Source organism: Carcharhinus amblyrhynchos, chromosome 18 (assembly GCF_965287045.1).
Source record: "Carcharhinus amblyrhynchos chromosome 18, sCarAmb.v2.hapA, whole genome shotgun sequence".
Classification (NCBI taxonomy): Eukaryota; Metazoa; Chordata; class Chondrichthyes; order Carcharhiniformes; family Carcharhinidae; genus Carcharhinus; species Carcharhinus amblyrhynchos.
In genome coordinates, this window is record NC_137341.1 from 21,393,944 (window position 1) to 21,420,763 (window position 26,820).

At 43.2% G+C, this 26,820-nt stretch overlaps 1 protein-coding gene across 1 annotated transcript in view; it reads left to right on the forward strand.

Annotated features, from left to right (window-relative positions):
• LOC145355183 (sodium/myo-inositol cotransporter 2-like) overlaps window positions 1-26,820 on the forward strand; it is a 126,986-nt gene that overhangs the window by 9,196 nt on the left and 90,970 nt on the right. The window contains exons 4-6 of the mRNA XM_080207096.1: window positions 15,852-15,911; window positions 17,924-18,028; window positions 26,578-26,683. Of these exons, the coding sequence (XP_080063222.1) occupies window positions 15,852-15,911; window positions 17,924-18,028; window positions 26,578-26,683 (271 nt within the window). The remainder of the gene's footprint in view (window positions 1-15,851; window positions 15,912-17,923; window positions 18,029-26,577; window positions 26,684-26,820) is intronic.

Here is a 26,820-nt window from a genome sequence, read left to right on the forward strand (position 1 = left end):
GAGAAAACATCATGGCAGTACTGAGGGGGAATATATCTGAGGGTTCGCCCACTGACTCTATGTGAGCTGAACTGAGTAATAAGAAAAGGAAATCACTTTGATAGGGTTGTACTGTAGGCCCCCAAATAGTTGGCGGGAAATTGAGGAACAAATATGTAAGGAGATTACAGATAGCTCCAAGAAAAATCGGGTGGTAATAGTAGGGGATTTTAACTTTCCCAACATTGATTGGACAGCCATAGTATTAGAGGCTCGGATGGAGAGAAATTTGTTGAGTGTATTAAAGAAGAATTTCTCATTCAGTATGTGGATGACCTGTCTAGAGAGGGGGCAAAACTTGACCTCCTGTTGGGAAATAAGGAAGGACAAGTGACAGAAGTGTTAGTGAGGCATCACTTTGGGGCCAGTAACTATAATTCCCTATGGAGAATGATGGGTCTGGTCCAAAAGTTAAAATTCTAAATTGAAGCAAGGTCAATTTTGATGGTATCAGGCAGGAGCTTTCCAAAGTTAATTGGGGGAGTCTGTGGGAAGGCAATGGGATGTCTGGTAAGTGGGTGGCTGTCAAAAATGTGTTAACCAGAGTTCAGGGTAAGCACATTCCTCTTAGAATGAAGGGAAGGCTGGTAGAAGTAGGGAACTCTGGATGACTCGGGATTTTGAGGCCCTGGTCAAGAAGAAGGCGGTGACACATGAAATGCATAGGCAGCTGGATTAACTGGCTCTCTTGAAGAGTATAGAGGATGTAGGAATAGAGTTAAGAGAGAAATCAGGAGGACAAAAAGGGGACCTGAGATTGTTTTGGCAGGTAAGGCAAAGGAGAATCCAAAGAACTTCTACAAATACATAAAGGCCAAAAGAGTAACCAGGGAGAGAGTAGGACCTCTTGAGGATTAACAAGGTCATCTATGTGTAGATCCACAAGAGATGGGTGAGATCCTAAATTAATATTTCTTATCAGTATTCACTGTTGAGAAAAGCATGGATGTTAGGGAACTTGGGGAAATAAATAGTGATGTCTTGAGGAGTGTACATATTTATAGAGAAGGAGGGGCTGGAAGTCTTAAAGTGCATCAAGGCAGATAAATCCCTGGGATCTTGAAGCGTATCCCAGGACATTGTGGGAGGCTAGGGAGGAAATTGCAGGTCCCAAGCAGAGATATTTGAATCATTGATAGATGTAGATGAGTTGCCTGAAGATTGGCAGGTGGCAAATGTTGTGCCTTTGTTTAAGAAGGGCTGCAGGAAAAAGCCTGGGAACTACAGGCCGGTGAGCCTCACATCTGTAGCACGTAAGTTGTTGGAAGGGTATTGAGAGACAGGATCTACAGGGATTTAGCGACTCAAGGACAGATTAGGGGCAGTCATCATGGCTTTTTGTGTGGAAAATCATATCTCACAAATTTTTTTTTGAAGGAGTAACCAAGAAGGTAGATGAGGACGGTGTAGTTGACGTTGTCTACATGGACTTTAGCAAGGCCTTTGACAAGGTACCACATGGTAGATTGTTGCATAAGGTTAAATCTCACGGGATCCAGGGTGAGGTAGCCACATTGATACAAAATTAGCTTGATGACAGAATGTGGGTATGCCGGCGTTGGACTGGCGTAAACACAGTAAAAAGTCTGACAACACCAGGTTTTAGTCCAACCTATTCATTTGATAATATACTCACAAGCTTTCGGGGTTCGCCCCTTCGTCAGGTGAATGGAGAGTTCTGGCCTCAGTCTGAGGCCAGAACTCTCCATTCACCTGACGAAGGGGCAAACCCCGAAAGCTTGTGAGTATATTATCAAATGAATAGGTTGGACTAAAACCTGGTGTTGTCAGACTTTTTACTGTGTTGATGACAGAAGCCAGAGGGTGGTTGTAGAAGGTTGTTTTTCAAACTGGAGGCCTGTGGTCAGTGATGTGGCTCAGGGATTGGTACTAGGTCCACTGTTATTTGTCATTTATATTAATGATTTGGATGAGATTTAGTAGGCATGGTTAATAAGTTTGCAGATGACACCAAGATTGGTGGCATAGTGGACAGTGAAGAAGAATTGCAATGGGATCTTGATCAATTGGGCCACTGGGCTGACGAATGTCAAATGGAGTTTAATTTTGATAAATATGAGGTGGCGCATTTTGGTTGATCTAGCCAGGGCAGGACTTACTCAGTTAATGGTAGGGCCTTGGGGAGAGTTACAGAACAGAGATTTAGGGGTGCAGGTTCATTGCTCCTTGAAAGTGAAGACACAGGTGGACAGAGTAGTGAAGAAGGCATTTGGCATACTTGGTTTCATTGGTCAGAACATTGAATACAGGAGTTGGGATGTCTTTTTGAAGTTGTACAAGATATTGGTAAGGCCATACTTGCAATACTATATACAGTTCTGGTCACCCTATTATAGAAAGGATATTATTAAACTAGAAAGAGTGCAGAAAAGATTTACTAGGATGCTACTGGTACTTGATGGTTTTATTTGTAAGGAGAGGCTGGATAGTCTGGGACCTTTTCCTCTGGAGCGTAGGTGATTTAAAGGTAATCTTATAGAGATCTATAAAATGAAATATCAGCTAGATAGTCAATATCTTTTCCGAAAGGTAAGGGAGTCTAAACCTAGAAGGCATAGGTTTAAGGTGAATTGGGAGAGACACAAAAGGGTGTAGAGGGGCAATTTTTTCACACTGAGTGGTGAGCGTCTGGAACAAGCTACCAGAGGTAATAGAAGTGGGTACAATTTTGTCTTTTAAAAAGTGTTTATTCAGTTACATGGGTAAGATGGCTGTAGAGGAATATGGGCCAAACGTGGACAATTGGGACTAGCTTTGGGGCTTTAAAAAAGGGGCGGCATGGACAAGTTGGGCCGAAGGGTCTGTTTCCTTGCTGTAAACCTCTATAACTATTTATTCTGCTGCAATGTTGTTGCTGAGGTACCCTCACGTGATGTTGGCTATTGAAGTCACAGATGTAGATGGTTGGATGTGTTGCAGCTCTATGACGATGCAAGTCCACGAGTCAGTTGGTGGCTTGTAAACATTTGAATAGGAGGTCATTTGATTTTAGGTCATATGCATCTTTGGTGAAGCTTTCTTTGACGTAGATGGTTAGGCTGGCTTGTTAATTTTGCTTGCAGTGTATTGGTGCCTTGAATGTGACAGTTGAAGTGGCCCATAAGATCCGTTTCTTGCAGAACGACCATGTCCACGTTCCTGTCAGAGAATTCTTTTGCAAGTAGCTTACATTATTCCCAAGAGAGGCCTTCAGCATTCGGCTGGTATTTTAAAAGGTCCTTTTCTTGGCTTTGACGTCCCTGACAGAATCCACTTTCCAGTGGATGTTTATAGAATCATAGAATCTCTACAGTGCAGAAGGAGGTTGTTCAGTCCATTAGGACTGTGCTGACAATCCCACGTGTTTACTCTGCTGATACCCTGATACTAAGAGACAATTTAGCATGGCCAATCCTCCTAACCTGTACGTCTTGGAATGCGGGAAGAAACCAGAGCACCAGGAGGAAACTCATGCAGATGCAGGGAGAATGTGCAGACTCCAGACAGTAAGTGACCCAAAGCTGGAATTGAACCCAGTTCCCTGGTGCTGTGAGGCAGCAGTGCTAACCACTATGGCACTGTGCTGCTCCAATACTTGGACCGGGAGGCTGGTGACCAGGGCTTGGTTGCCTTCTTAAAAGCACTAATTTACAGATTTCCGAGTTGTAACATTTCCATTGACTTCAATTTTGCTTGGGCTCTTTGATGCCAGATTTCATCAAATGTTGCCTTAACATTAAGGACAGTCACTCTCACCTCACTTCTTGAATTCAACACTTTTTGTTTTTTCGTGTTTGGAAGAAGACTAGTGAGGACTGGAGCTGCGTGGCTCTAGTGTAAACCAAACTGATTATTAATAAGCAGGTTACTGCTGAGGAATTGCCACTTGATAGCACTGCTGATAGCACCTTCTACTAATTTGCTAATGATCAAGAACAGACTGATGGGGCAGTAATTGGCCAGGTTGAACATGTCCTGCTTTTGTGGTACAATAACCTTCCACACTCAATGGTAGATGCCAGTGTTTCAGCTGTACTTGACAGCATGATTAAGGGTATGGCCAATTCCAGAGAACAAAATTTCTCAGCTATGATGCTGTCAGGGCCCATAGTCTGCTGTATCCAGTGCCTAAACTGTTTCTTGACGTCATGTGGAATGACGGCTGAAGACTGGCATTGAAGATGGTCCCTCCTTCTTTGAATGGACCATTAATGTCCTTAATATTTAGGTTATTTAAATAATATTCAGTTCTGTATTTTAATAGCTCAAAATAGATAACATCACATTAACCTCCGATGAAATTCATCTGCTTTCATTTTGTAATAAAAACAAAATACCGTGGATGCAAAATTAAAGCCTTGTAGTTTCTTAGATGAGTTGATGCTTTAGTTCAATCCAAGGTCTTGTAAGCTGCAAGACTTTTTGTATTTGAATTTCCAGGTGGCTGGTTCTCAAGTGAACCCTGGGCTGGAGAGAAACTGTCCCACTGTCAAGGTCTTGCTGTTTATACCTTAGGTGCTTACTTGGCTTACTCTGGTTCAATGACTTTCTGATGCAACTCTGTCCACAGAACAGGCCCTGTTCTTACATCAATGGCAGACAACAAAGTGTGCTCCCCACCCTGTGACCTCCACAAGCCCTTTTTAAAAATTGGGAGGTGGATGGAATCCACTCATGCCTGTGTAATGTACACAAATTACCTCCCAACCCACCCTTCGAACCCAACCTGTCCATGTGAAACAGAAAGGTGGGCTATCCAGAAAGCCATAGTTCCCCTATTGGTGACCCAATCCCAAACAAAGCTGTGTGTGAATTCCCTGGATAGCTACGAATGTTCGCATCTAATCAGCGTGCCTAATCAACTGCCCAGCACCCAGAATGCCAAAGGCCACATGTACAACTGAAACCAGCCCAACAGTCCACTTAGTTCAAAATTCAAAAAGCAATGACAAAAAGTTCAGAGCGCACAGAAAAGCAACGTTCAACAGCTGAAAAACAACAAAGCCTCTGGAGCAGATAGAATCTCTACTGAAATTCTGTAAACATGACAAAGTTACACAGCAGCAAAACCTCATATCCATAGGATCTCAGATGCTGTGTTTGTGAGTATTCAAAAAGAGAAACAAAGTTTCATTTGATCTACTTACAGAAGAGTCTGTCAACTTTCTGCTGCAGAGAAAATCAATGCAAACACCTCCTCCAAGCAGTTTGACAGCCATTCCAGAGTTTTTGTGCTTTTCACCCTTGAGAGTACCACTGACGTGATAATCACTCAAAGGAAATGCAAGGAACAGCACTAATTGCTGTACGTAGACTTCTACGACCTAACAAAAGCCCTTGAATCTGTCAACTGTGAAGCTCATACATACCCTTCATTTACTCCATGATGACGTGCAAGCAGTAATCTTCACCAACACAGATCCTATTTCTGTGAGGACTAGGGTCAAACAAAATTGTGTCATTGCACCAACCTGCTTCTCCATCATCTTTATTGCACATCACCTCCAGAAAATTACCCACAAGAATAGAGATAATTTACAAAACTGAGGGGAAACTGCTGAAACAGCTCAACCTATGTTGTCTTCAATCCAAAACCCAAATCACTTAAACCTTAGTCAGTGAACCCCAGGATCTTGAAGATGCTTGTACTCACCCAGAAACTGACCTTCAGGTCATTGGTCAACTTCTTCTCCAAAGCATATTAGAAAATGAGCACTTGAATTAACACTCAGAAAACAAAGGTCCTGTTCTAACCAGCTCTCACAAACACCACTTCAATTTTAAGACCAATGTGGTGGATGTGGCTGCACGTAGCAGAGTCCGGAGTCTGCAGATTGGACTTGTCAGCTATCTCAGAGTTGAATCAGTCATCCTTGATTTTGAGGGATGACAAAAAAGGAGATTATTTTGGTTTGTATTTTAATTTGCATTTATTCAATCACTAGGAATGCTACTATGAAATAACATTGTTCCCTTTAAGTCTGTTATCAATGTAAAACATGGGGCTGGATTTTATGGGGCTGTTGTGTTCCCTGCATTCCCCAACTAAAAAGTCTGCAGCCACTTTACACTCAGCAGGGTTTTGATTGGCTTTGGGTGAGACTTTCACCCTCATTTGGGGAGGAAGTCCCATCTTGGAGAGCTGCTAGCTGATCCAATTGGCTAGCACCTCTATAGTCCTAGCAGGGCCAGTTCAGCAGTGGCCACTGTTGGGGCTACAGGCAGACCTCGAGGAAGAGGATGCCATGGAGGTTGGACCAAAGTTAAGTTCACTCTATTAGCAGGCCCCAGCTGGTAGGCCCCAGTGAGGGACTGAGGAAAGTAGGATGCTTAGTTTGAAAGACCAAGTGGTTCTCCATTACTTTGGCCAGTAAAAGCTGCAGGCTATCTACTTAGCTGTCCGCCATGGTTAAACAACAGCAGGGACAGGTTAAGATGTATGTAGCCATTAATTGGCCACTTAAGGGCCTCAAAGGCCTGACACTCCACTCCGCATCCCAGAAACATGGAGGCAGAAAAGGTGTTGGGAAGGCATCTTAAAAAAAATTTCTATAATCTTTTGGAGATTAAATATAATTATTTATTAACTACTGGAACAAGTTACACAAGTACAGTAAAGGGTACAAGCTAGGTGCTAATTCCATGCCTAGGTCTATGCACACCTCTGCTCAAAACCACACTGACCCTGTTCATGTGCCTTCTTACATTTCTTAAATTACACCTCTAGTTATCTGATTAATTTGCAGTTATATTAGTTTACCTCATGCCTGATGTTGTTTCAGTTCCATACATTTACATTGTTACTCCATTACCACTATTACAACATTATCCCTGCTCCCTCTTCAAGTGCTTGAATTTAAAGGTTCAGGCAGTCTGGAGGCCATATTACCCTTATTTGCAGATCTGTCAGAGGAGTGGTGTGCCCTTCCATTGCTGATTCACCCTAATGAGCTGGAGGTTGAGCTGACATCTAGGTACACTTACATAAGAACATAAGAAATAGGAGCAGGAGTAGGCCATCTAGCCCTTCGAGCCTGCCCCGCCATTCAATAAGATCATGGCTGATCTGTCGTGGCTCAGTTCCACTTTCCCGCCCTCTCCCCATAACCCTTAATCCCCTCTCTTATCAAGAACCCATCAACCCGCTTCTTAAAAATATTTAGCGAGGCAGCCTCTACCACTTCAACGGGCAGAGAATTCCAGAGATTCACCACCCTTTGAGTGAAGAAGTTCCTCCTCAACTCCGTTCTAAACCGCCTCCCCTTTATCTTGAGTCTGTGCCCCCTAGTCCTACTGTCTTTTTTGAGCGGGAAGAGTCTCTCCACCTCTATCCTATCCATCCCATTCATCATCTTATACGTCTCAATGAGATCTCCCCTCGTTCTTCTAAACTCTAACGAGTACAAGCCTGGTTTATTCAGCCTCTCCTCATAGCTCAATCCCCTCAACTCCGGTATCAGCCTAGTAAACCTCCTCTGCACTCCCTCCAGGGCCAAAATATCCTTGCGCAGGTGCGGCGCCCAAAACTGCACACAGTACTCCAGCTGCGGCCTCACCAATGCCCTATACAGCTGCAGCAAGACCTCCCTACTTTTATATTCAATCCCCCGCGCTATGAAGGCCAGCATCCCTTTCGCCTTCCTGACCACCTGCTGCACCTGCAATCTGGGTTTTTGCGACTCATGCACAAGGACCCCGAGGTCCCTCTGCACCGTCGCCTGCTGCAGTTTTTCGCCTCGTAAGTAATAGTCCTTCCTACCATTTTTCCTACCAAAGTGGACCACCTCACACTTGCCAACATTAAATTCCATTTGCCATTTCCTGGCCCATTCGCCCAGCCTATCTAGATCCTTCTGCAGACTCTCCACACCCTCCGCACAATTTGCCGTTCCTTTCATTCCTTCATGGTGAACCACACTTGGCCAGTCCAGTGTTGATTGGTGGTTGGTGCTACTCTAACTTGTTTCTTGTGCAGTGGATGAACGTTGGCCAAGATTTTGCATCCTCATTTGCACCAGGTATAAAAGTAATGGGGCTGAAAAATATCATGAGGCCAAAAACACATTTTGCACCAGTGGAATTTCTCAGAGCAATTGTCCCTGTCCCCCACCAATGATATAATGGGGTTCCTGTCCTGCAACATCGGGAACACCATTTTTATATCATTATTGGCCCTCTCTGCACAAATCATGCCTCCATCCACAGCGGCAGCATTTATGGCAGCTTTTTAAAAATCAGAACCTGGCGAGCTCATCTCCAAGAGCAGTTCAGAGGTGCGTGTGCAGAAGTACAGGGGAGAGATGGGACTTACGAGGGCAAGGTGGAACCTGCAATAGGCCTCAGGAATTGGGAATAAGGCACTGGCTATGCACCAAAGGGCATGGGGATGTGGCCAGCTATAGACCAAAAGGGTGCGGGAGGGTGGCTATGGACCAAAGGTTGGGGGGTGGCAGCAGTGCTAAGGACAAAAGGGCAATGTTGTGGTTTCAGTGGCAGAAGGGGGCCAATCATAAAGACTGTTCACTCAAATGGGTGATATGGCAGAGTGGTGGGGGTAGGGGATGGGAGGTATAACAGGCAGTGGGGCAATAGCCTCATCATCAGAAATGTGGAAGAGTTGGCCACCAAAGGGGAGAAGTAAATAATTCATTGCCAGAAGTGGCAGAAAGCCAAGTTTAAAACTGACACATTTTGAGGCTGTATTCCTCAGATGTTGGGCCTCTACCTTTTGGGGGAACTGGATGCACATCCAGGGCTTGTGCATTGGGTGGATGTCTAATAGACATGGCCTGAAGTATGAAGTATCCTCTAAGGAGATGGGAGGGAGGGGCTGCCTGTGAATTCATGACTAATCATGTCAACTCTAATGGAGAGGCATGACAGCAATGAAAATTCATTTGCTTATGAGATCATTCAACCACTAGCCTATTAACATTGCTTCAGTCTGACAGCTAAGCTAATTATGCCCACTAACTCACTACTGACATCTGTGAGTGTCACTGATTAACTCACTGCATCCTTGTTTGAGTGCATAGTTTCCTTGCCCCATTTTCCAAGAGAGCAAGCACATGCACCGTACCCAACAGAGGACAAGTGAAAACAGGCTGAGCAGAGCACCCTAATCCATTAGCTGTGGGTGTTGCAGCATCCTTACATTTGTCCCAATCTCCCTTGATAGGGTGACATGCAGGGTCTTTTGGTGAACCAAGGGAGAATTGTCTGCACTTTGTGCCTTACATGAGATCTCAGGAAACAGGAGGGTTGCCAAAGGTGCGGGCAGTCGGGTTGAGTGGGGAGAAAGTGGTGTCCATTCTGGAAGACGGCAAGAAATGCCCTCAATGGGATGGCCATCACAAATGTCAGTGTTCGTTGACATCTTACTCTCGGCGATGAATAGGGAAAGGGTGAACCATTGGAGGCGAAAGTTCCCTTTTAGTTCTTGCTGTCTGTTTTCACTTGAAATGAGCACTTGAGAGAGATGGAGCCTGTGGAACTAACTATCATTCTTCTAACGCATTGAGAGAACAAAAGACTTCAGTGGAGGAGTCTGGCTGTCCAGAGGTAGGAGCAGTAACCTGAGGGGGAAGGGTTGCTGGACTTGTTCTGCTGGAGGTATCCAGTGAGTGACCGCTTGGAAGCATCTTCTACAACCCACAGTCTACAGACAGTGGCTAACCTTCTTGCGGATGATCAATAATCAGTGTCGGGGAAGATTTCGCTTGTCCAGGGCCAGGATGCAAGAGCCATGGGATTTGCCTAGATTGTAAACATCCTGCAAGCATAGGAACCATTGACTGTGCCCACTTGGCTCTCTGATTCCAATGGCATCAAGGAGTCCTGTTTATCAATTGCAAGCTTCCACTCCCTAAATGTTCAGCTAGTCTGCACCCACGCAAAGCACACTCTCCAGATTTGTGCTAGGTTCTCAGGGATGTACATGAATCCTACATCCTTAGCCACTTTCAGATCCCCAGTGTTTTTGAGGGCGTAGAGTGACCACATTGTTGGCTCCTTGGAGACAACAAAGATGCCTGTACGGAGGCCACAGAGACCAGATAATATGAGGGTCATGCTGCTACTCACACATAGGAATGCTGAAAATGTGGTTGCGGTGCCTGGACCAGTCAGGTGGGGCTCTTCAATATAGTCAGCAGAGGCTATCATTAAATCTGGGTCATCTCTGGCACCCTTCACAGCTTTGGCACCTCACTGGGGAGAGGAGCTGTCCGAGGACATGATGGAGGAGTGGCACGTTTTCTCTGAAGAAGAATTGAGGTGGACAATAAAGAAGAGGTCCTGGAGGGGGAGGAAGTCAGCATCAGGTAGTGGTGATAGCCAGGAGGAGCAGAAGACTTGGAATGCACGCATAAGCTGCACAATATGACTGGCGAGTAAGGCCAAAGATAACATCCTATCATTCTGATGTACTTCCATATACACTGCTCTCTTGTCTGACTGCTGGGAGTGCATGCTTTCATTGATGAGGCTCATATCATGGGGAGGAATCAGTTGTCAATGGTTCCTATGTTGCAGGAAGATGATGACTTACAGTGGGAATAGTGCAGTGTTCCTCAAAGAGCTACTGTGAGTCTTGTCTGGCTGAAGGCAGCTCATTTACACTCAGTGACCAGGGTCATTTTATGATGATGTGGTGTGGAAAGTTTTGGCTTTCGATCTAGGCTGCACCTTAGTTATGTTTGCCCTTAAACTTGTCACTGGAGGCCAATTCACACCTTTCATAAGGGTCTAATTGTGGGTTACTTATGCTGACAGCATCAGGGACAATGACTGGGTTGAATGACAATGGCCCTGATGCCTTCATTACCAAGGAGAAACTGGCATAATTGGTGTGTTCTGTCACTGTGAGGGGATGCCACACAATGTGCTGGCAGCCTTGCAGAAAGCAAATGAAGGAGGCTCTGAATTGAGCACCCAGCCTTTCTGTGGAATATAAGCATAATTGTCTCAGCAACACTACAGGAAGACATATTATGAGACCATGGAACCATGGAGAATTGCAGTAAGTGAGAGGTTATTTATAGAAGTGGGTGCTTATTTACGTAGGTAGACATTATCTACAAGCGCCTAACACCTGTGCCTACACTGTGCCACTACATCTTGGTGTATTCCCAGGACCCAAAGCTGAGGTAGAGGCAGCCTGCTGTTTGCCATGCTCTATTATCTGTGATTATTGGCGGGTGTCCTCTGGATGTCTGAGACCTGGAGGGCCTTGACCTGTTTTCATGGAGCAGCTGTGTGGCAGTACCATCACCCTCAGCTTGTGGAGGTGATTCAGTCACAGCAAGGGGGTGTCGGATGGGTGAAGTCGGAGTCACCTGGCTGGATCACTTTGTGTTGTGCACCAGCTCTTCACCTCCCTTTATGGGTGCCCAAATACCCTGGTGCCATCCTCTAATGTGGTACACATGGATGCCCATAAGTACCTGTGCTATGGAGTTCATATCCTGCGCCATGGAGTTCAAGTTCACCCACAGTGCAGGACAGAAGTCTTGCACCAAGGTCTCCCTCTGTGTTGACCTGGCTACCTTGGAGTGTCGGCACGATCACTTTGGACAGAAGACGTTTGGATTCCTCCAACCTGCCTTTCAATCTGAGTTAGCTGACATCCTTTCCTGATGGTCCCGACTTTACCTCTGTAGTTCCAGCAACTGAGGCATGACCAAGTTGAGAGGCACGTTACTTGATTGGGCCTCAGCAGATCCCTAGCCTCCAGCAGTCCTCTTGAGTGTAGACATCCTGGAATGTCCCTGTCTCTGCCAGCTGTAGAACAGAGTGTGTGAGGTGCTGACCAGATTGTGAACCCGAGGCCCCTCTAAAATTAAGTCCCACTGAAGTGTAGGCTCTGCACTGTGGAGGATATGGGTGAAAGATGTGATCGCTGTTCCATCTCCAGTTTTGAGAAGTTATCTGGGCTAGTTTTTTTTTGGTGGACTATTGTACCTGGGTGTAGATACCTTTGGCTTCCTCCCTTTATGTGTCTGCAAGAGAAGGAAGATTTCATTTTGTGCATGGCAGTGACATAATTACATGGGAGACAAAATTCACACCAGCTTGATGTGTTAGATGATGGTGTTCTGGGTCCTCACTTGGTTTTTTACTACACACTTCACTTTCAGTGCAGAAAGGGTCAGATTCTTCCCTGACTATCTGGCGGACTTTCTCCTTGAACTCGAGCACTTTTACCTCAGACATACCTCTGCTTGTCTTGGATCTTTCCCTTTTATTGTGAGCTAACTTGTCCTGCATGGAGAAAATGTAAATGGGCTGCATACCAGAGCTGATAATAAGGATGCCTGAGCTCATAAATGTGTGAGGTGAAAGTAATGAGAAGAATTACTTACCATGGCAGAATGGAGATCATTCATCCTCTTCCTGCATTGGATGCCCATGCTCCTTTGCAGGAAACCAATTCTATATGGCCTTCCTGCCACCTCCCTATTCATGCCCTGTAGTACAAGAGTCTGACATTTATGGGGTTAATTTGGGACCACCCACACAATGATTTTAAAAAAGCACATGACCCAGACCCTGGTCGGTGTGGTGTTGAACAGAGACGTATATAAAGCCAAGCACCGAAACAGCTCTCAGCTTATATCCTTTACTGTTCATGTGTAAATGGTTCTAATAGTTAAAGACTTGCATTTCACCGATAGAAGACCATGGAAACTTCTTTAAGCCTTCTGGAACCACTATCCACTTAACATTGTGCAACAATGGGATAAAAACCCAAATCTTCTCTAAAATGCAGAGAGAAACAGAACTGCTGGAAAACTGATAAAAACCCAACAAAGCATCTTGACCTGAAAAGGAGCTCTAAAGAAGTAGAGACGCAGAGGGATAATCACCAGAATACACTCCAAAGAATGGCCTGGAACATGAAGGCATAAATTCAAATTTCCATACTGAAGACGCCATTAAATTTCCTTTGGAAGTCCAGTTTCAGACAGCAGACACAACCTGCAAGGGTGTGCTAAATCTTTAAAATTCCAGGTTACAGCAAGTCCTCAGGATGCCTTTAAGTACTGCAAGGTCAGAAGCGCTAAAACGCACTCCCCAAGTCAGCCTTCACATCCAAATTCATCAAAGTTTAAAACAGAACAGTTGATTATTTCAGGAATGACAGCTCAGCAACAAACAAGCAGAAGTTTCAATTCAACCGACTAAACAGTGAACAAAATAAATTAGTGGGTAGCTGATCAATGCAGCCATTGTTTATTTTTCTTTCCCCAAGCAGAGCATCATCACCATTTTGCAGAGACAGCCAAAAGTGGCAAACACACAAAATCCTTTTGTCGCTGAGTAAACACTGACACCATCTTGAAATCCAGACAAAGCTCTAGAGAAATCATCTTTAAATAAAGGCAGAGGCAAAAAAACTGCAAGGATTTCACACCGCCTCCATGGCAGGTGGTCTCTGGTTCACCCACCATCATCTGAGCACTTCAATCAGCAGGATGCTACATTTGAAAACCATCCCAGTGCTCCCCAGCCACTTCTTCCAGAGGTCTAAGGCAGGGGATAGCTGCTAAGGAGACTGTTCCAAGATTCTCTGAGACCTCCCTTGGCAGATGCTGGATGTCATGGAGCAATGCCAATATGTCCTGTACCCACACATAGCAAAGGCAGTGCCAGCAGTCGTAACATGTCACGTTTATGAGCCCACTTCAAACACAATGACAGAGGAATATGAAATCCAGCCCATAATATTTACCAAAATAACTTTATTTCTGCAGATTAACAATTTCCATTTTCAGGTGGATTTCTAGTGCTAAAACAACAGCTGGAAAATGGGGTTTGCTGTGTTTCTTGAGGTTACACTGGATCATCCTGACCTGATTTTGTGAGGTTGGCTTAATTAAAAATGAACCTGCTGGCAGGAGCTTGCCATCAACAGAATGTGGGAAATGTGATATGGCTGGAACTTTTAAATATTGTATTTGCTGATTAATGTGGCTGCTTAATTCTCATTATGTATAATGAGCTAGTTTGTTATCGATTCCTGGAAAATACTGTTTCTTGTATGTAAGTGACCTTTAATAATCCTATGCCAGCCAATGAGTTGGAAGTGGTAGGATTTTTGGCAAGACCTACAACAACTAATTTTACAGCAAACAATTTAATTTGCCCATCTAACAGCAATTGGAATCTATCTGAATAGCACATATGGAAAACAGTCAGCAAACTGAACAAATTTAAAATAATCTCTATAACTTACAAGAAATCAGACTTCTTCTTGATATGGCTTCGTTGTCCAAGAAGGGTCTGTATTCCCTAGAGTTTAGAAAAACGAGAGGTGGTCTCATTGAAATCTACAAATACTTTAAGTAGATGAGGTAGGGTTAGGGGGGCGGGGGGTGGCGGTGGCATTGCCATTGTACAAATAATCCAGAGGCCCAGAGTAATACTTTGGGGATCCAGCATTGAATCCCATCACAGCAGATGATGAAATTTGAAACTAAGCCTACTGATAACCATGAAATCATTGTTGATTGTCATAAAAACCCATCTGGTTCATGTCCTATAGGAAATGAAATTTGCCTGCTCTTGCGTAGATGTAACTCCAGACTCATAGCAATGTGGTTGACTCTTAACTGCTCTCAGAAAAGGCCTATCAAGCCATGCAGTACAAGGGCAATTAGAGATGGGCCCAGCTATCAACGCCTACATTTCATGATTGAATACAAAAAAGGATAGATGCAGGTAAGGTGTTTGCCGTAGTAGGGGAGAATTTTTTTACTCAGGATTGTGAATCTTTGGAATTTTCTGCCCCATAGCACTGTGAAACCTAAGTCATTGACTAAGTTTGAAGCAGAGATTGACAGATTTCTAAATATCAGTGATATAAAGGGATATGAGGATAGTGCGTGGGAGGGAAAAGGCATTGAAATGGATGAACAGCCACCATATTGAATGATAGAGCAAGCTCAATGGACTGAATGGCTTATTCCAGTTCCTATGTTCCTAAACTAAACTCATGATTTAAACTACACAATAGGATTATTTCTTCAGAAAAATGTGGTGGTCAGTGGACAGTGATATAATTCAAATTATATATGTGTAAAATCAATCAAAGTGGTTGAAACTGTGGTGTTGTCTCCAGGTCTGATTGCTGCTGGAAATCACATAATCATCTCTTTTCTAAATATTTTTGCAAAAATTCTACCCAGGGAAATCATTATTCTCATTCAGTGTTGCAGCAGGTAGGGAAAACAATGTTAACTCCACCATATTGTAAGCCTGACAGAGGAAAAAATTCCAAAGGTTAGGATCCCCAATTATGTCACTGATACAGGGCAAGGACAATCATGTCATGTCTTTACATCAGTATGAAACATGATTTGGGTCTCATGGGATTTTTTGTTCCTGCTGCCAATCCCACCTGAAGAAAATGAAATTGGAAATCTCCTGCTCTGCCATCTCTCCCCACCCCCTCCCTCCCCAATATGTAGTAAATCACAGAATTAATAAATATGCAGATTTGACCTCTGTGCCTGTCTTTTTGAAATTTATTCTTGTATTCAACCTCAAAATTTAGTTAATTTTTTAAAACTGGAGTGTTGCTTGGAGTGGATGGCCCTTGTAACCAAAATTATTGCTTAATGGACAGATTGGTGTGTGTTTGGATGCTATGTTTTGTGGAGATTGAAAGGTCTCTTTGGTGATGGTTAGTGGAGTTAGACAATATGGGGAGTAATTGTGTTCGATAGTAGAGAATGCCACTTTGTGTAAAGGATGCTGTAACTGCAGGTAATACAAAATCGTTCTGTTAAATGCTATTTTCCTTTCTCCAGGGAATGTATGCTATGCTGATCTTGGGATGGCTCTTTCTTCCCATATATATTGCATCAGGGGTAAGATTACACTACTATTTAATTTCTAAAACAAACCAACCATTTTAATTGACTGGAAAATTTCCCATTTCTACTTTAATATAATTTCCATCCAGCACTTAACTCCAGTGAGGGAGTGTCAGAACAGAATTTTGAAAAAATACCAGAGCAGACAACTTTATGGAGAATATGTTTGAGATTAGTGGGAGTGGAAAGGTTGTTAACCTTTTGACATAAGTACAGAACAGATGATAGCAAATCATCAAGCTGATTTGTTATCACCTGTTTTGCAATTTTGCTGAAGACCAATTTGACCCCTGAATTGTGCCCCTAAAGATTGTAATGCAATTGTCAGCAATAAAAATAGAGTTTGATTTACAGTCACTATAAACTACAATTCTGATTATGTTTAATGAAAAAACTGCTATTTATCTAGTATTCCTGTGCGTATTTAGATGTTTTCTGTACAGTTCATTGCTTTATACATTCCATTTTAGCTGGATCACAAGTTTATTCTCCTCTGCCAGACTTTCCCACTATTCTTGATCCATTCTGGAGGGCAAATATAACTAGAACCAACTCCTTAACCCTTCTCTCCTCCCCCTTCACTCTTGCCTCAATAAAAAGTGTGAGGATGTCATAGATTTCTTTGTCGCTGAGTTGTTTATCTGTTCTACTTCTCTCTTCCCAGTTGTCTATTAAACAGTACTTCTCTTCAGTTACCAACAGACTCAACCTCAAATGCATTTTTTAGCTTCTCTTCAATTCCAACTTCCTATCCTCTCCAAGTTAATTTAATCTAAAAGATTGACCTCCTCCCTTGATCCCATTTCTACAAATTTCCTTGCCACTATCCTTTCCTTCCAGTGTTAACTGTTATAGTAAATGGTTTTCTTCCTTCAAGTACTGTCACTCTGCTTGCTTAAAGTATACCCTGGCATTATTATCCACTCCTAGGAACATTGCCCCCATCATCCAAGTAAACTCACTCCATTTCCAACCTCCTTTCTATAGAAGCAATGTTCCTCCTAGAACCTTCCTGGCCCCTCATATATTTCTCTTCGTGACCCTCCTGTAATTATTCTGTCACTCCAACAGCATTGGCACAGCTCTCACCAGTCACAACTAAAATTGTCAGTACATTTTACCTCCTCCTCCTCCTTGATGTCTATGTGACAGTTGATCACAGGATTCTCCTCCAACACCTCTTCTCCATTATGCAGCTGTTTCGGAATCTCTATGCTTTGTTCCACTGTTATCTATTTAATCATAGCCATGGCATTTCTATCAATGACTGCCCTTCCCACTGTCTTTGTTTCTTGATTGTTGCTATACATAGAAGAACTTATCTGACATAGAGTCTGAGAGGTGTCTTGAATTTCTCTAGTTCCTCCACTTTATAGTAAAAAGACTAACACCATTATCTTCAACACCCACCACAAAGCTTTCCCTCAATTCCATTCCATGGCCACCCTACTCAGGTTTATCCAAATGTTTTGCTATTGTTTGGTTACAGCTTAAATTTTTAAAAAAATCAATCAAATCTTCATTTATCCAGGCATTTTTGATATTTTAAAGCTCATGGAAGGAGAGCAGTCAGTTCTCCCTGAAATAGTAATATCATTAACTCTCTCAATGCCTGTGAGGTGGTTCAGATAACTGTGTTGGGTATATAATTGCAGCTTCCATTGAGAATATCAATTTCGTGGTGGCACTGTTATGTCAAATGGAAGAAGGGAAATTTTCTTTTCTGATGGAAAAAGAGGAGAGCTGATTATTTTACTGATGAAATGACTAGTTATCTGCCTCCAATTGTGGGGGAAGGCCAAGTGCCTCTGATAGTATGTGGGGAAGAGGTAAGAACATTCCTGCCTAATCAAAATCAAAGTAATCTGAGTAGGATCATTATATTCTTATGAAGACAGTGAAATTCAATTTTTTTCTGCTCATTCTCTCGACTTATGATTAATGGTTCATTTCCAGTTTTTACATTTTCCCTAAGATGAACAAACATATTTATTCTCTGTCTGCAGGTCACCACCATGCCTGAATATTTACTAAAACGATTTGGAGGTCAAAGAATTCATTTTCTTATAGCCATACTTTCCCTGTTTGTCTATATATTTACGAAGATATCAGTAAGTCTCTGATTTTTTTTGATTCCAAATGTATTGATATTCTTGCTGGCATTTCTCAAAATAATCTTGATTGAAATATGAATTGAACAAATGGGAAAATCTGTTTCTACCCATACCACACTGTGACCATTTGACATTCAGTGTATGCCTCTCAGACTGTATCCTTCACCGTACCTTACCATATACTTCATAATACCAAATGCTGGTATTCATATGCTGTATTGTATACTAACACAACCTGTATCCCTCCCCATTTCATATGCCCAACACATTAATGGCCCAACAAGTCTTTGATGGTATTACAAAAACAAATGATAGTGAATCAGCAGCTCACTTTATACCCTGTTGAAATTTATTTTCTACTGCCTTCAGTGGTAAAGTAAATCAGACTGGGTGCAAAACAGGTGAGGTATGAAATGTCCTCATATTATGGAAGACCTGAAGCGGAATAATGGCACTGCCCATGCTTCCAGTTAATACTGAAGTGGACTGCATGGTGCCTTGTGCTTGAAGAACCCTGGTGTGGGGTTGTTATGCATGCACCAGAAGTAGGATAAATGTTATTAACATGATGTCAAACAGCCATTCCAATAGAAATTCTGTTTACTTATGTCCATTGAATGCTGCGTTAATCATTCCCAGTTGCATTGGCATTCAGCAGCACAAGGACCCTTCCCTCAACTAGACTTATTTAAACGGCTATTCGCCAACTTGCACGTAAGATGCTTTTGACTTATTTCTGCTTAGGTTAAGTCTATGGAAGTACTATGACTTTTTTTTTAAGTGTTTTAGAAAACTGGTGCTTACAATCAGTCAGAACACAATTTGATGGCTGAGGTATGGGAGCTGTAGTTGCTTGGATTGTAATATTACGATCCAAAAGAGCAGAAGATGCAGATGGGAGGAGGAGGAGACTCCTCACCAGAAGGCCATACCACCATAGATATCTCCAGTTGATTCAGGAGTATTGCTGGACGTGACTTAAGTTCAACAAAAAGGTAGTCACTGACCTGTGCACCTAACCCTAACTTGAACCCTACAACTTGCCCTAGAACTCCTCAGCTGGGTGAGAACAAGCGCCTTTTGAGGTTATTGTGGCCTTTGATTTTTGTGTCTCCCTGTCCTTTCAGGTAGGAATAGGCGATATATCAAACATTATACCAGTACCCCATCTATAATAGTACCCGAGATATCATGAAAGCCATTTATTCTAAAAGAGAAGAGTTTATTGTCTTTTATTTCAGTAGGAATAAGCAGGGTGAGAGGGCATTTGACTTTGCCAAAATTCCCAATGACAATAGAGGGAAGTACAGAAACCACAAGCACTACCATTATATAAGTATGCAGTTGGTGTGCAGCCGTGTCAACATTATATCACAGAATTGTTATGGTGCAGGAGGTGGCAATTTGGCCCATCGTGTCTGCACCAGCTCTCCAAACAAGCAGTGTGATCTAATGCTATCTCCCTGCGTTTTCCCCATACCCATACACATTGTTTCTATTCAAATAATCACCTAATGCCTTTGTGAAAGCTTCGATTAAACCTACCACACTTCCAGGCAGTGCATTTCAAACCTGAACTGCTCACTGGGTGAGAAAAGATTTTGGCTGGGATTCTCCCAGCCCGCTAAACTCGAGTAGTGCAGCAAGCCAGGAGACATCAGCAGGGGGACCTTTAACAGAATTCATGTCTGGCCAACCGCAAGTCTCTGTCCCTTTTTTTGGGTAATCAGCTTCACACTGGAGATCAGTGTGCAGCTGATTACAGTGTGAAAACAGCTATTTTCATATGATTAGCAGACTGTGAAGGTAGTCTCTGGACCTGCTAGCATCCCCCCTGGGAGATGATGAATGTTGGTTGCGGTCGTGGGGGGACCCCGCTGCCATTTTGGGGGAAGGAGTGAGGGAGCGATTGGGACTGGCCATTTGGTGGTGTGTCGGGGCTGGCCATGGGGGGAGGATCGTGGCTGGGTGGGGAGTGGGTGGAGGGGGGTGGGTGGAGTGGGGGGCTTGGGCTGACCATGCTGGGGGGAGATCAGGGCTGGCTCAAAGGGGTCTTTTTTTCAGATCACATTTGTTATCTTTTGCAAATCACTTTAATTCTGTACTCTGAATAAACTAGGCTTGTACTCGTTAGAGTTTAGAAGAATGAGGGGAGATCTCATTGAGACGTATAAGATGATGAATGGGATGGATAGGATAGAGGTGGAGAGACTCTTCCCGCTCAAAAAAGACAGTAGGACTAGGGGGCACAGCCTCAAGATAAAGGGGAGGCGGTTTAGAACGGAGTTGAGGAGGAACTTCTTCACTCAAAGGGTGGTGAATCTCTGGAATTCTCTGCCCGTTGAAGTGGTGGAGGCTGCCTCGCTAAATATTTTTAAGAAGCGGGTTGATGGGTTCTTGATAAGAGAGGGGATTAAGGGTTATGGGGAGAGGGCGGGAAAGTGGAACTGAGCCACAGCAGATCAGCCATGATCTTATTGAATGGCGGGGCAGGCTCGAAGGGCTAGATGGCCTACTCCTGCTCCTATTTCTTATGTTCTTATGTTCTCTTGTTCTTGATCCTTTTACAAGCAGGAACGTTTTCTTTCTACCGACTCTGCCTAGCCCCCTCATGATTTTGAATAACTCTATCAAATCTCCTCTTGGCTGCCTTTTTTCCAAGGAGAACAGTCCCAACCTGTCTAATCTATCCTCATAACTGAAGTTTCTCATTCCTCGAACCACTCTTGTGAACCTCTTCTGCAATCTCTCCAGTGTGTTCACATCTTTCCTATAGTTTGGCATCCAAACTGCACACAGTACTCCAGCTGAGGTCTAATTATTGTCTTGTATAAGTTCGGCATAACCTCCTTGCTCTTGTATTCTGTGCCCCTGTCAATAAAACCCAGAATATTATTTAATTTATTAATTGCTCTTTCCACTTGTCGTGCCACCTTGGATAATACATCTACCTGAACACACAGATCTCTCCTGCTCCTACACACCTTTAAGAATTTTACCCATTATTTTCTGTTTTCTTTCCAAGTTCTACCTCCTGAAATGCATCATCTCACACCTTTCTGCCTTGAACGTCATCTGCCACCTATCTGCCCCCTCTGCCAATTTTTCTATGTCCTTTTGAAGTTCTACACTGTCTTCATCACAATTTACAATAATTCAAGTTTTATACCATCCACAGACTTTGAAATTGTCCACTGCAAGACCTAGATCATTAATATATATCAGGAAAAGCAAACATTCCAATACAAACCGATGGAGAACACCACTACAAATCTTTCTCCAACTGAAAAATATCCATTTGAGCATTAGGGTCTGCTTCCTATTTATTCAGCCAATTTGTATCCACATTACTGACCTTTTATTCCATGAGATATAACTTTTCTCAGAAGTCTGTTTGTCACTGTATTGAATGCCTTTTGAAAGTCCATGTTCACCACATGGGTTGTATTACCTTCATCAACACTTCCTGCTACCTCCTCAAAAACTCCAGCAATATTTCCCTTTTTAGAAACCCATGCTGGCTCTTCCTAATCAGCCTACCTTTTCCCATGTGATTACTAATTCTATCCTAAATCATTGTTTCATATTAGTGAATGCCTGTTATACTGCCAGGAACCACTATGCATTTGTCAAGCATCAGTCAGCCATATCTGCTGTCCTCAGCCCTCCTCTGAGAACCAGAGGCTGCTGCTTGGGACAGAGAACATGCTGTTAGCCCTATTTCTTCCACTGATCATGTGAAGGTAGCAGGCATACAATGAGAACCACAATAAATATTGTGAAGGAGCCAACCTATTCAAATAACAGTTCTACTTCCTTTACCGCTTGGGAGAGATCCCTACACTGCACAGTGGAACAGACTAAGAAGTGCACAGTGATCATCTGTGTCCTCCATAACAGTGATGCGGAAATGCCGGCACTGGACTGGGGTAAGCACAGTAAGAAGTCTCAAAACACCAGGTTAAAGTCCAACAGGTTTATTTGGTAGCACAAACTTTTGGAGTGTTGCTTCTTATTCAGGTGAGTGAGGAGTTGTGTTCACAACCAGGGCATATATAGACCCAAACTCAATTTACATGATAATGGTTAGAATGCAAGTCTTTACAGGTAATCAAGTCTTAAAGGTAGAAACAATGTGAGTGGAGAGAAAGTTAAGCGTAGGTTAAAGAGGTGTGTATTGTCTCCAGCCAGGACAGTTAGTGAGATGTTGCAAGCCCAGGAAAGTCGTGGGGGTTAGAAATAGTGTGACATGAACTCAAGATCCCGGTTGAGACCATCCTTGTGTGGAACTTGGCTATCAGTTTCTGCTCAGCGATTCTGGGTTGTGTGTTGTGAGGACTGCCTTGAACGCTTACCCAAAGATCTGAGGCTGAATGCCCGTGACTGAAGTGTTCCCCGACAGGAAGAGAATACTCCTGCCTGACGATTGTCGAGCGGTATTCATTCATCCGCTGTTGTAGCGTCTGCATGGTCTCCCCAATATACCATGCCTTGGGATATCCTTTCCTACAGCTTATCAGGTAGACAACCTGAGTTACAAGAGTATGTACCATGTACCTGGTGGATGGTGTTCTGACGTGAGATGACGGCATCCATGTCGATGATCCAGCATGTCTTGCAGAGGTTGCTGTGGCAGGGTTGTGTGGTGTCGTGGTCACTGTTCTCCTGAAGGCTGGGTAGTTTGCTGTGAACGATGGTCTATTTGAGGTTTTGCGGTTGTTTGAAGGCAAGAAGTAGGGGTTTGGGGATGGCCCTGGCGAGATGTTCGTCTTCATCAAAAGCATGTTGAAGGCTTCGGAGAAGATGTCATAGCTTCTCCAATCTGGGGAAGCACTGGATGATGAAGGGTACTGTCCACCGTGTCCTGTTTTTGCCTTCTGAGGAGGTCAGTACGGTTTTTCACTGGCACGTCAGAACTGTCGATCGATGAGTTGAGTGCCGTATCCTGTTCTTATGAGGGCATCTTTCAGCATCTGTTGGTGCCTGTTGCGATCTTCCTCATCTGAGCAGATGCTGGGTATACGGAGAGCTTGTCCATAGGGGATGGCTTCTTTAACGTGTTTAGGATAGAAGCTGGAGAATTGGAGCATCATGAAGTTATCCATGGGCTTGTGGTACGGTGAAGTGCTGAGGCGATTGTCCTTGATGGAGTTGTGTGTGTCCAACAATGCAACCAATTCTGGAGAGTAGTCTGTGTGAGTCTGATGGTGGGATAGAACTTGTTGATGTCATCACATTGTTGTTTCAGTGATTGCTCGCCATGAGTCGAAAGGAAGAAAATGTCATTGATGTATGTAATGTTTCACATTGGTTGAAGATCCCATGCAACGCAATCTCACAAACTGTCCTGGCTGGGGACAATACGCATCTCTTTAATCTGTGCTTAACACTCTCTCCACTCACATTGTCTGTACCTTTAAGACTTGATTACCTATAAAGACGCGCATTTCAACCATTATCTTGTAAATTGAGTTTGTGTGTATGTATGCGCTGTTTGTGTACACAACTCCTCACTCACCTGAAGAAGGAGCGACATTCGAAAGCTTGTGTTACCAAATAAACCTGTTGGACTTTAACCTGGTTTTGTGAGACTTCTTATTGTGCTCCTCCATAATATTGCCATCACAAGTGTGCAGCCTTAGGATTAGGGTACTCAACACTGAAAATATGAGGGCAACAGTATTGTCACAAGATGTTGTAAAGAGGGTCACAGATGAGTAGTACCAAATGGCTTGGACTGAAGAAGCCTACAGTCTTGTATATTTGTACATTTTTTTTAACAATAAATAGTTAGTGTTCCGATTTAATGCCTCCGAACCTTGTCCTCAGACAACAAACATTTGCCTCCAGTGCCTCTTGCCTGTTACTGGAGTACGCTTGCTTGCCTTAGGGTTCTTATGCAATGATATCTCAATGACTGCAACTTGGCTGATGGAAAGTTACTGACTTTCACTGGTGGAAGCTGCAGACATTCTTTCAGAACACTCTCTAATTCAATTGGGCTTGGCATAGGTGGCAGACAGACAGCAGCAAGGAAACTGTTTCAATGATGGTGTCATCTTGAGAGGGTCATTGACATGGTGCCACTGATACATCTATGGGTGTCACCTCACCAGTCCTAGTAATCTGTCGGTTGTACTGCTATAACAGCCTATTAGCCACTTCAGCATTGCTATCTGCAGCCAAATTGGCAACAGTCTGAATCTGCAATGCAGAATGATCTTCTCTGTGCTCTGCTGCAACAATGAGACATTAGACGGCTTAGTGCCATAGAAATGGTACAGCATAGAGGAGGGTCATTCAATCCATCTTGTCCATGTTGACCCAAAAGCCCAGGTACCCTTTCTAATCTTCCTGCGCATGGTCCCTAGCCCTAAAACGTACACCATTTAAGGTGCAGATCCAGGTACTTTTTAAATGTGTTTACGGTCTCTGCCTTCACCACAACTCAGGCAGCGAATTTCAAACATTAACACCAACTTCCCATCACAACAATCTGAGGTCCCTATCTGCTTCAGGAAGACTACCATCATCCCTGTACCAAAGAAAAGCCAAGCAACATGCCTTAATGACTCTCATCTGGTGGCTCTGATATCCATCTTTATGAAGTGCTTCGAGAAGTTAGTCATGGCACGAATCAGTTCTGGCCTCCCAGATTGTCTGGATCCACTACAGTGCGCCTACTGCTGCAACAGGCCCACAGTAGACGCCATCTACCTGGCCCTGCACTCAACCTTGAAACACCTAGATAACAAAGACACCTATGTCAGACTCCTATTTATTGACTACAGCTCAGCCTTCAACACTATTATTCTCATGAAGCTCCTCTCCAAACTCCATGGCCTGGGGCTCAGCTCCTTCCTCTGTGACTGGATCCTGAACTTCCAAACCCACAACCACAATCCGTAAGGATAGGCAATGACACCTCCTCTATGATCATCCTCAACACCGGTGTCCCACAAAGCTATACTCTGTATACATCTGTGACTGAGAGGCCAAATTCCCTTCCCTTTTTCAAGTTTGCTGATGACACCACAGTAGTGGGTCAGATCTCGAACAATGATGAGATAGAGTACAGGAAAGAGATTGAGAATGTGTTGAACTGGTGCAATGACAATAATCTCTCCCTCAATGTGAGCAAAACGAAGGAGATAGTCATTGACTTTGAGGCATAGTGGAAGGCATGCCCATGTTGACATCAATGGAGATGAAGTACAAATGGTTGAGAGCTTTATGTTTTCAGATGTCCAGATCATCAGCAATCTGTCCTAGTCCCCCCACGCTGACACTATAGTTAAGAAAGCCCACCAATGCCTCTACTTTCTCAGAAGGCTAAAGAAATTTCGCATGCTTGCTACGACTGTCTCACCAACTTTTACAGATGCACCATAGAAACCATTTTTTTCTGCTGGTATCACAGCTTGGTGTGGCTCCTGTTTTGTCCAAAACCGCAAGAAACTACAAAGGGTCTTGAACGAAGCCCAGTCCATCAATCAAACCATCCATTGACACAGTCTACACTTCTGCCTTGGAAAAGTAGCCAGCATAATTAAGGACCCCATGCACCCTGGACATACTCTCTTCCACCTTCTTCCAACAGCTCTGTTCCCTACAGATCCATTGCCAAAACTTACTTCAGACTTGCCACACCACACCCAGTGAAACTTTAACTAATTTTGGGAACCACCCAAATACACCAACAGCCAGAAGAAAGAAATTATCAAGTCACTTGTAAATAGTTGATGATTCCTTTTAATAACTAGCTGTGAGAGATTATGAAAGGGTGTAAACTGGAGTGTGAAGCATCAAATCAACATTACAATCTCATGTTCTGCTTGCTCTATTTGCTAGCTGTGGATGTTGTGCATACTAAATTCTTTACCAATATGGCACCTAACACTAGTTTAAAGTTTTTTTTATTATTACTAATAATAATACAATGTTACTTAAATAAGACTTATATTAACACTGCAATGAAGTTACCATGAAATTCCCCTGATCACCATAGTCTGGCACCTGTTTGGGTCAATGCACCTAACCAGTACATCTTTCAGAATGTGGGAGAAAACCCATGCAGACACGGGGAGAATGTGCGCACTCCACACAGTGACCCAAGCCAGGAATTGAACCCAGGTCACTGGCGTTGTGAGGCAGCAGTGCTAACCACTGTGCCATTGTGCATGTGTACTCCAATGTGAGGGTCTTAAGAGACCTCATAGCACCAGAAAATGTATGTAGCTGAGTCTATTTTGCACTGAATGTACTTTACTGTACTAATTCTGCAGGACTCAGTTGGACAGATCTTGACTTTGATTGCATGAAAAGGGTGATAGTGGGTTCGCAGCCCTTTTTACATTGCTCCCAATTTTTATTCCCAATGATTCCATACATCCTTGAGAGCCCACTCTTTAATTGCATGCCAGTCTGTAAACAAACAATATATAAAACTGTCCCACCATACAGATCACCAATGATGTTAGTGAAATATTTTTCAGTTTGATTAATGTTACAAAGTAAATTGTTTTATTCTGATGTATTTTGCCCAGGTTGATATCTATGCTGGAGCTATCTTTATTCACATTGCTTTACAATGGGATCTGTACATTTCTGTGATTGGATTACTTGTTATTACAGCAATATACACAATTGGAGGTAGGTGTGTCATCCAACGTATCATTCAAACAAATTAACAAAAATTGATTATTATTGAAAATATACCATTCTTTGAATTTTTCTGTTCTTGAATGTCATTTATCTGTTTATTACTCTTTTGTAATGTTACAGTCCCA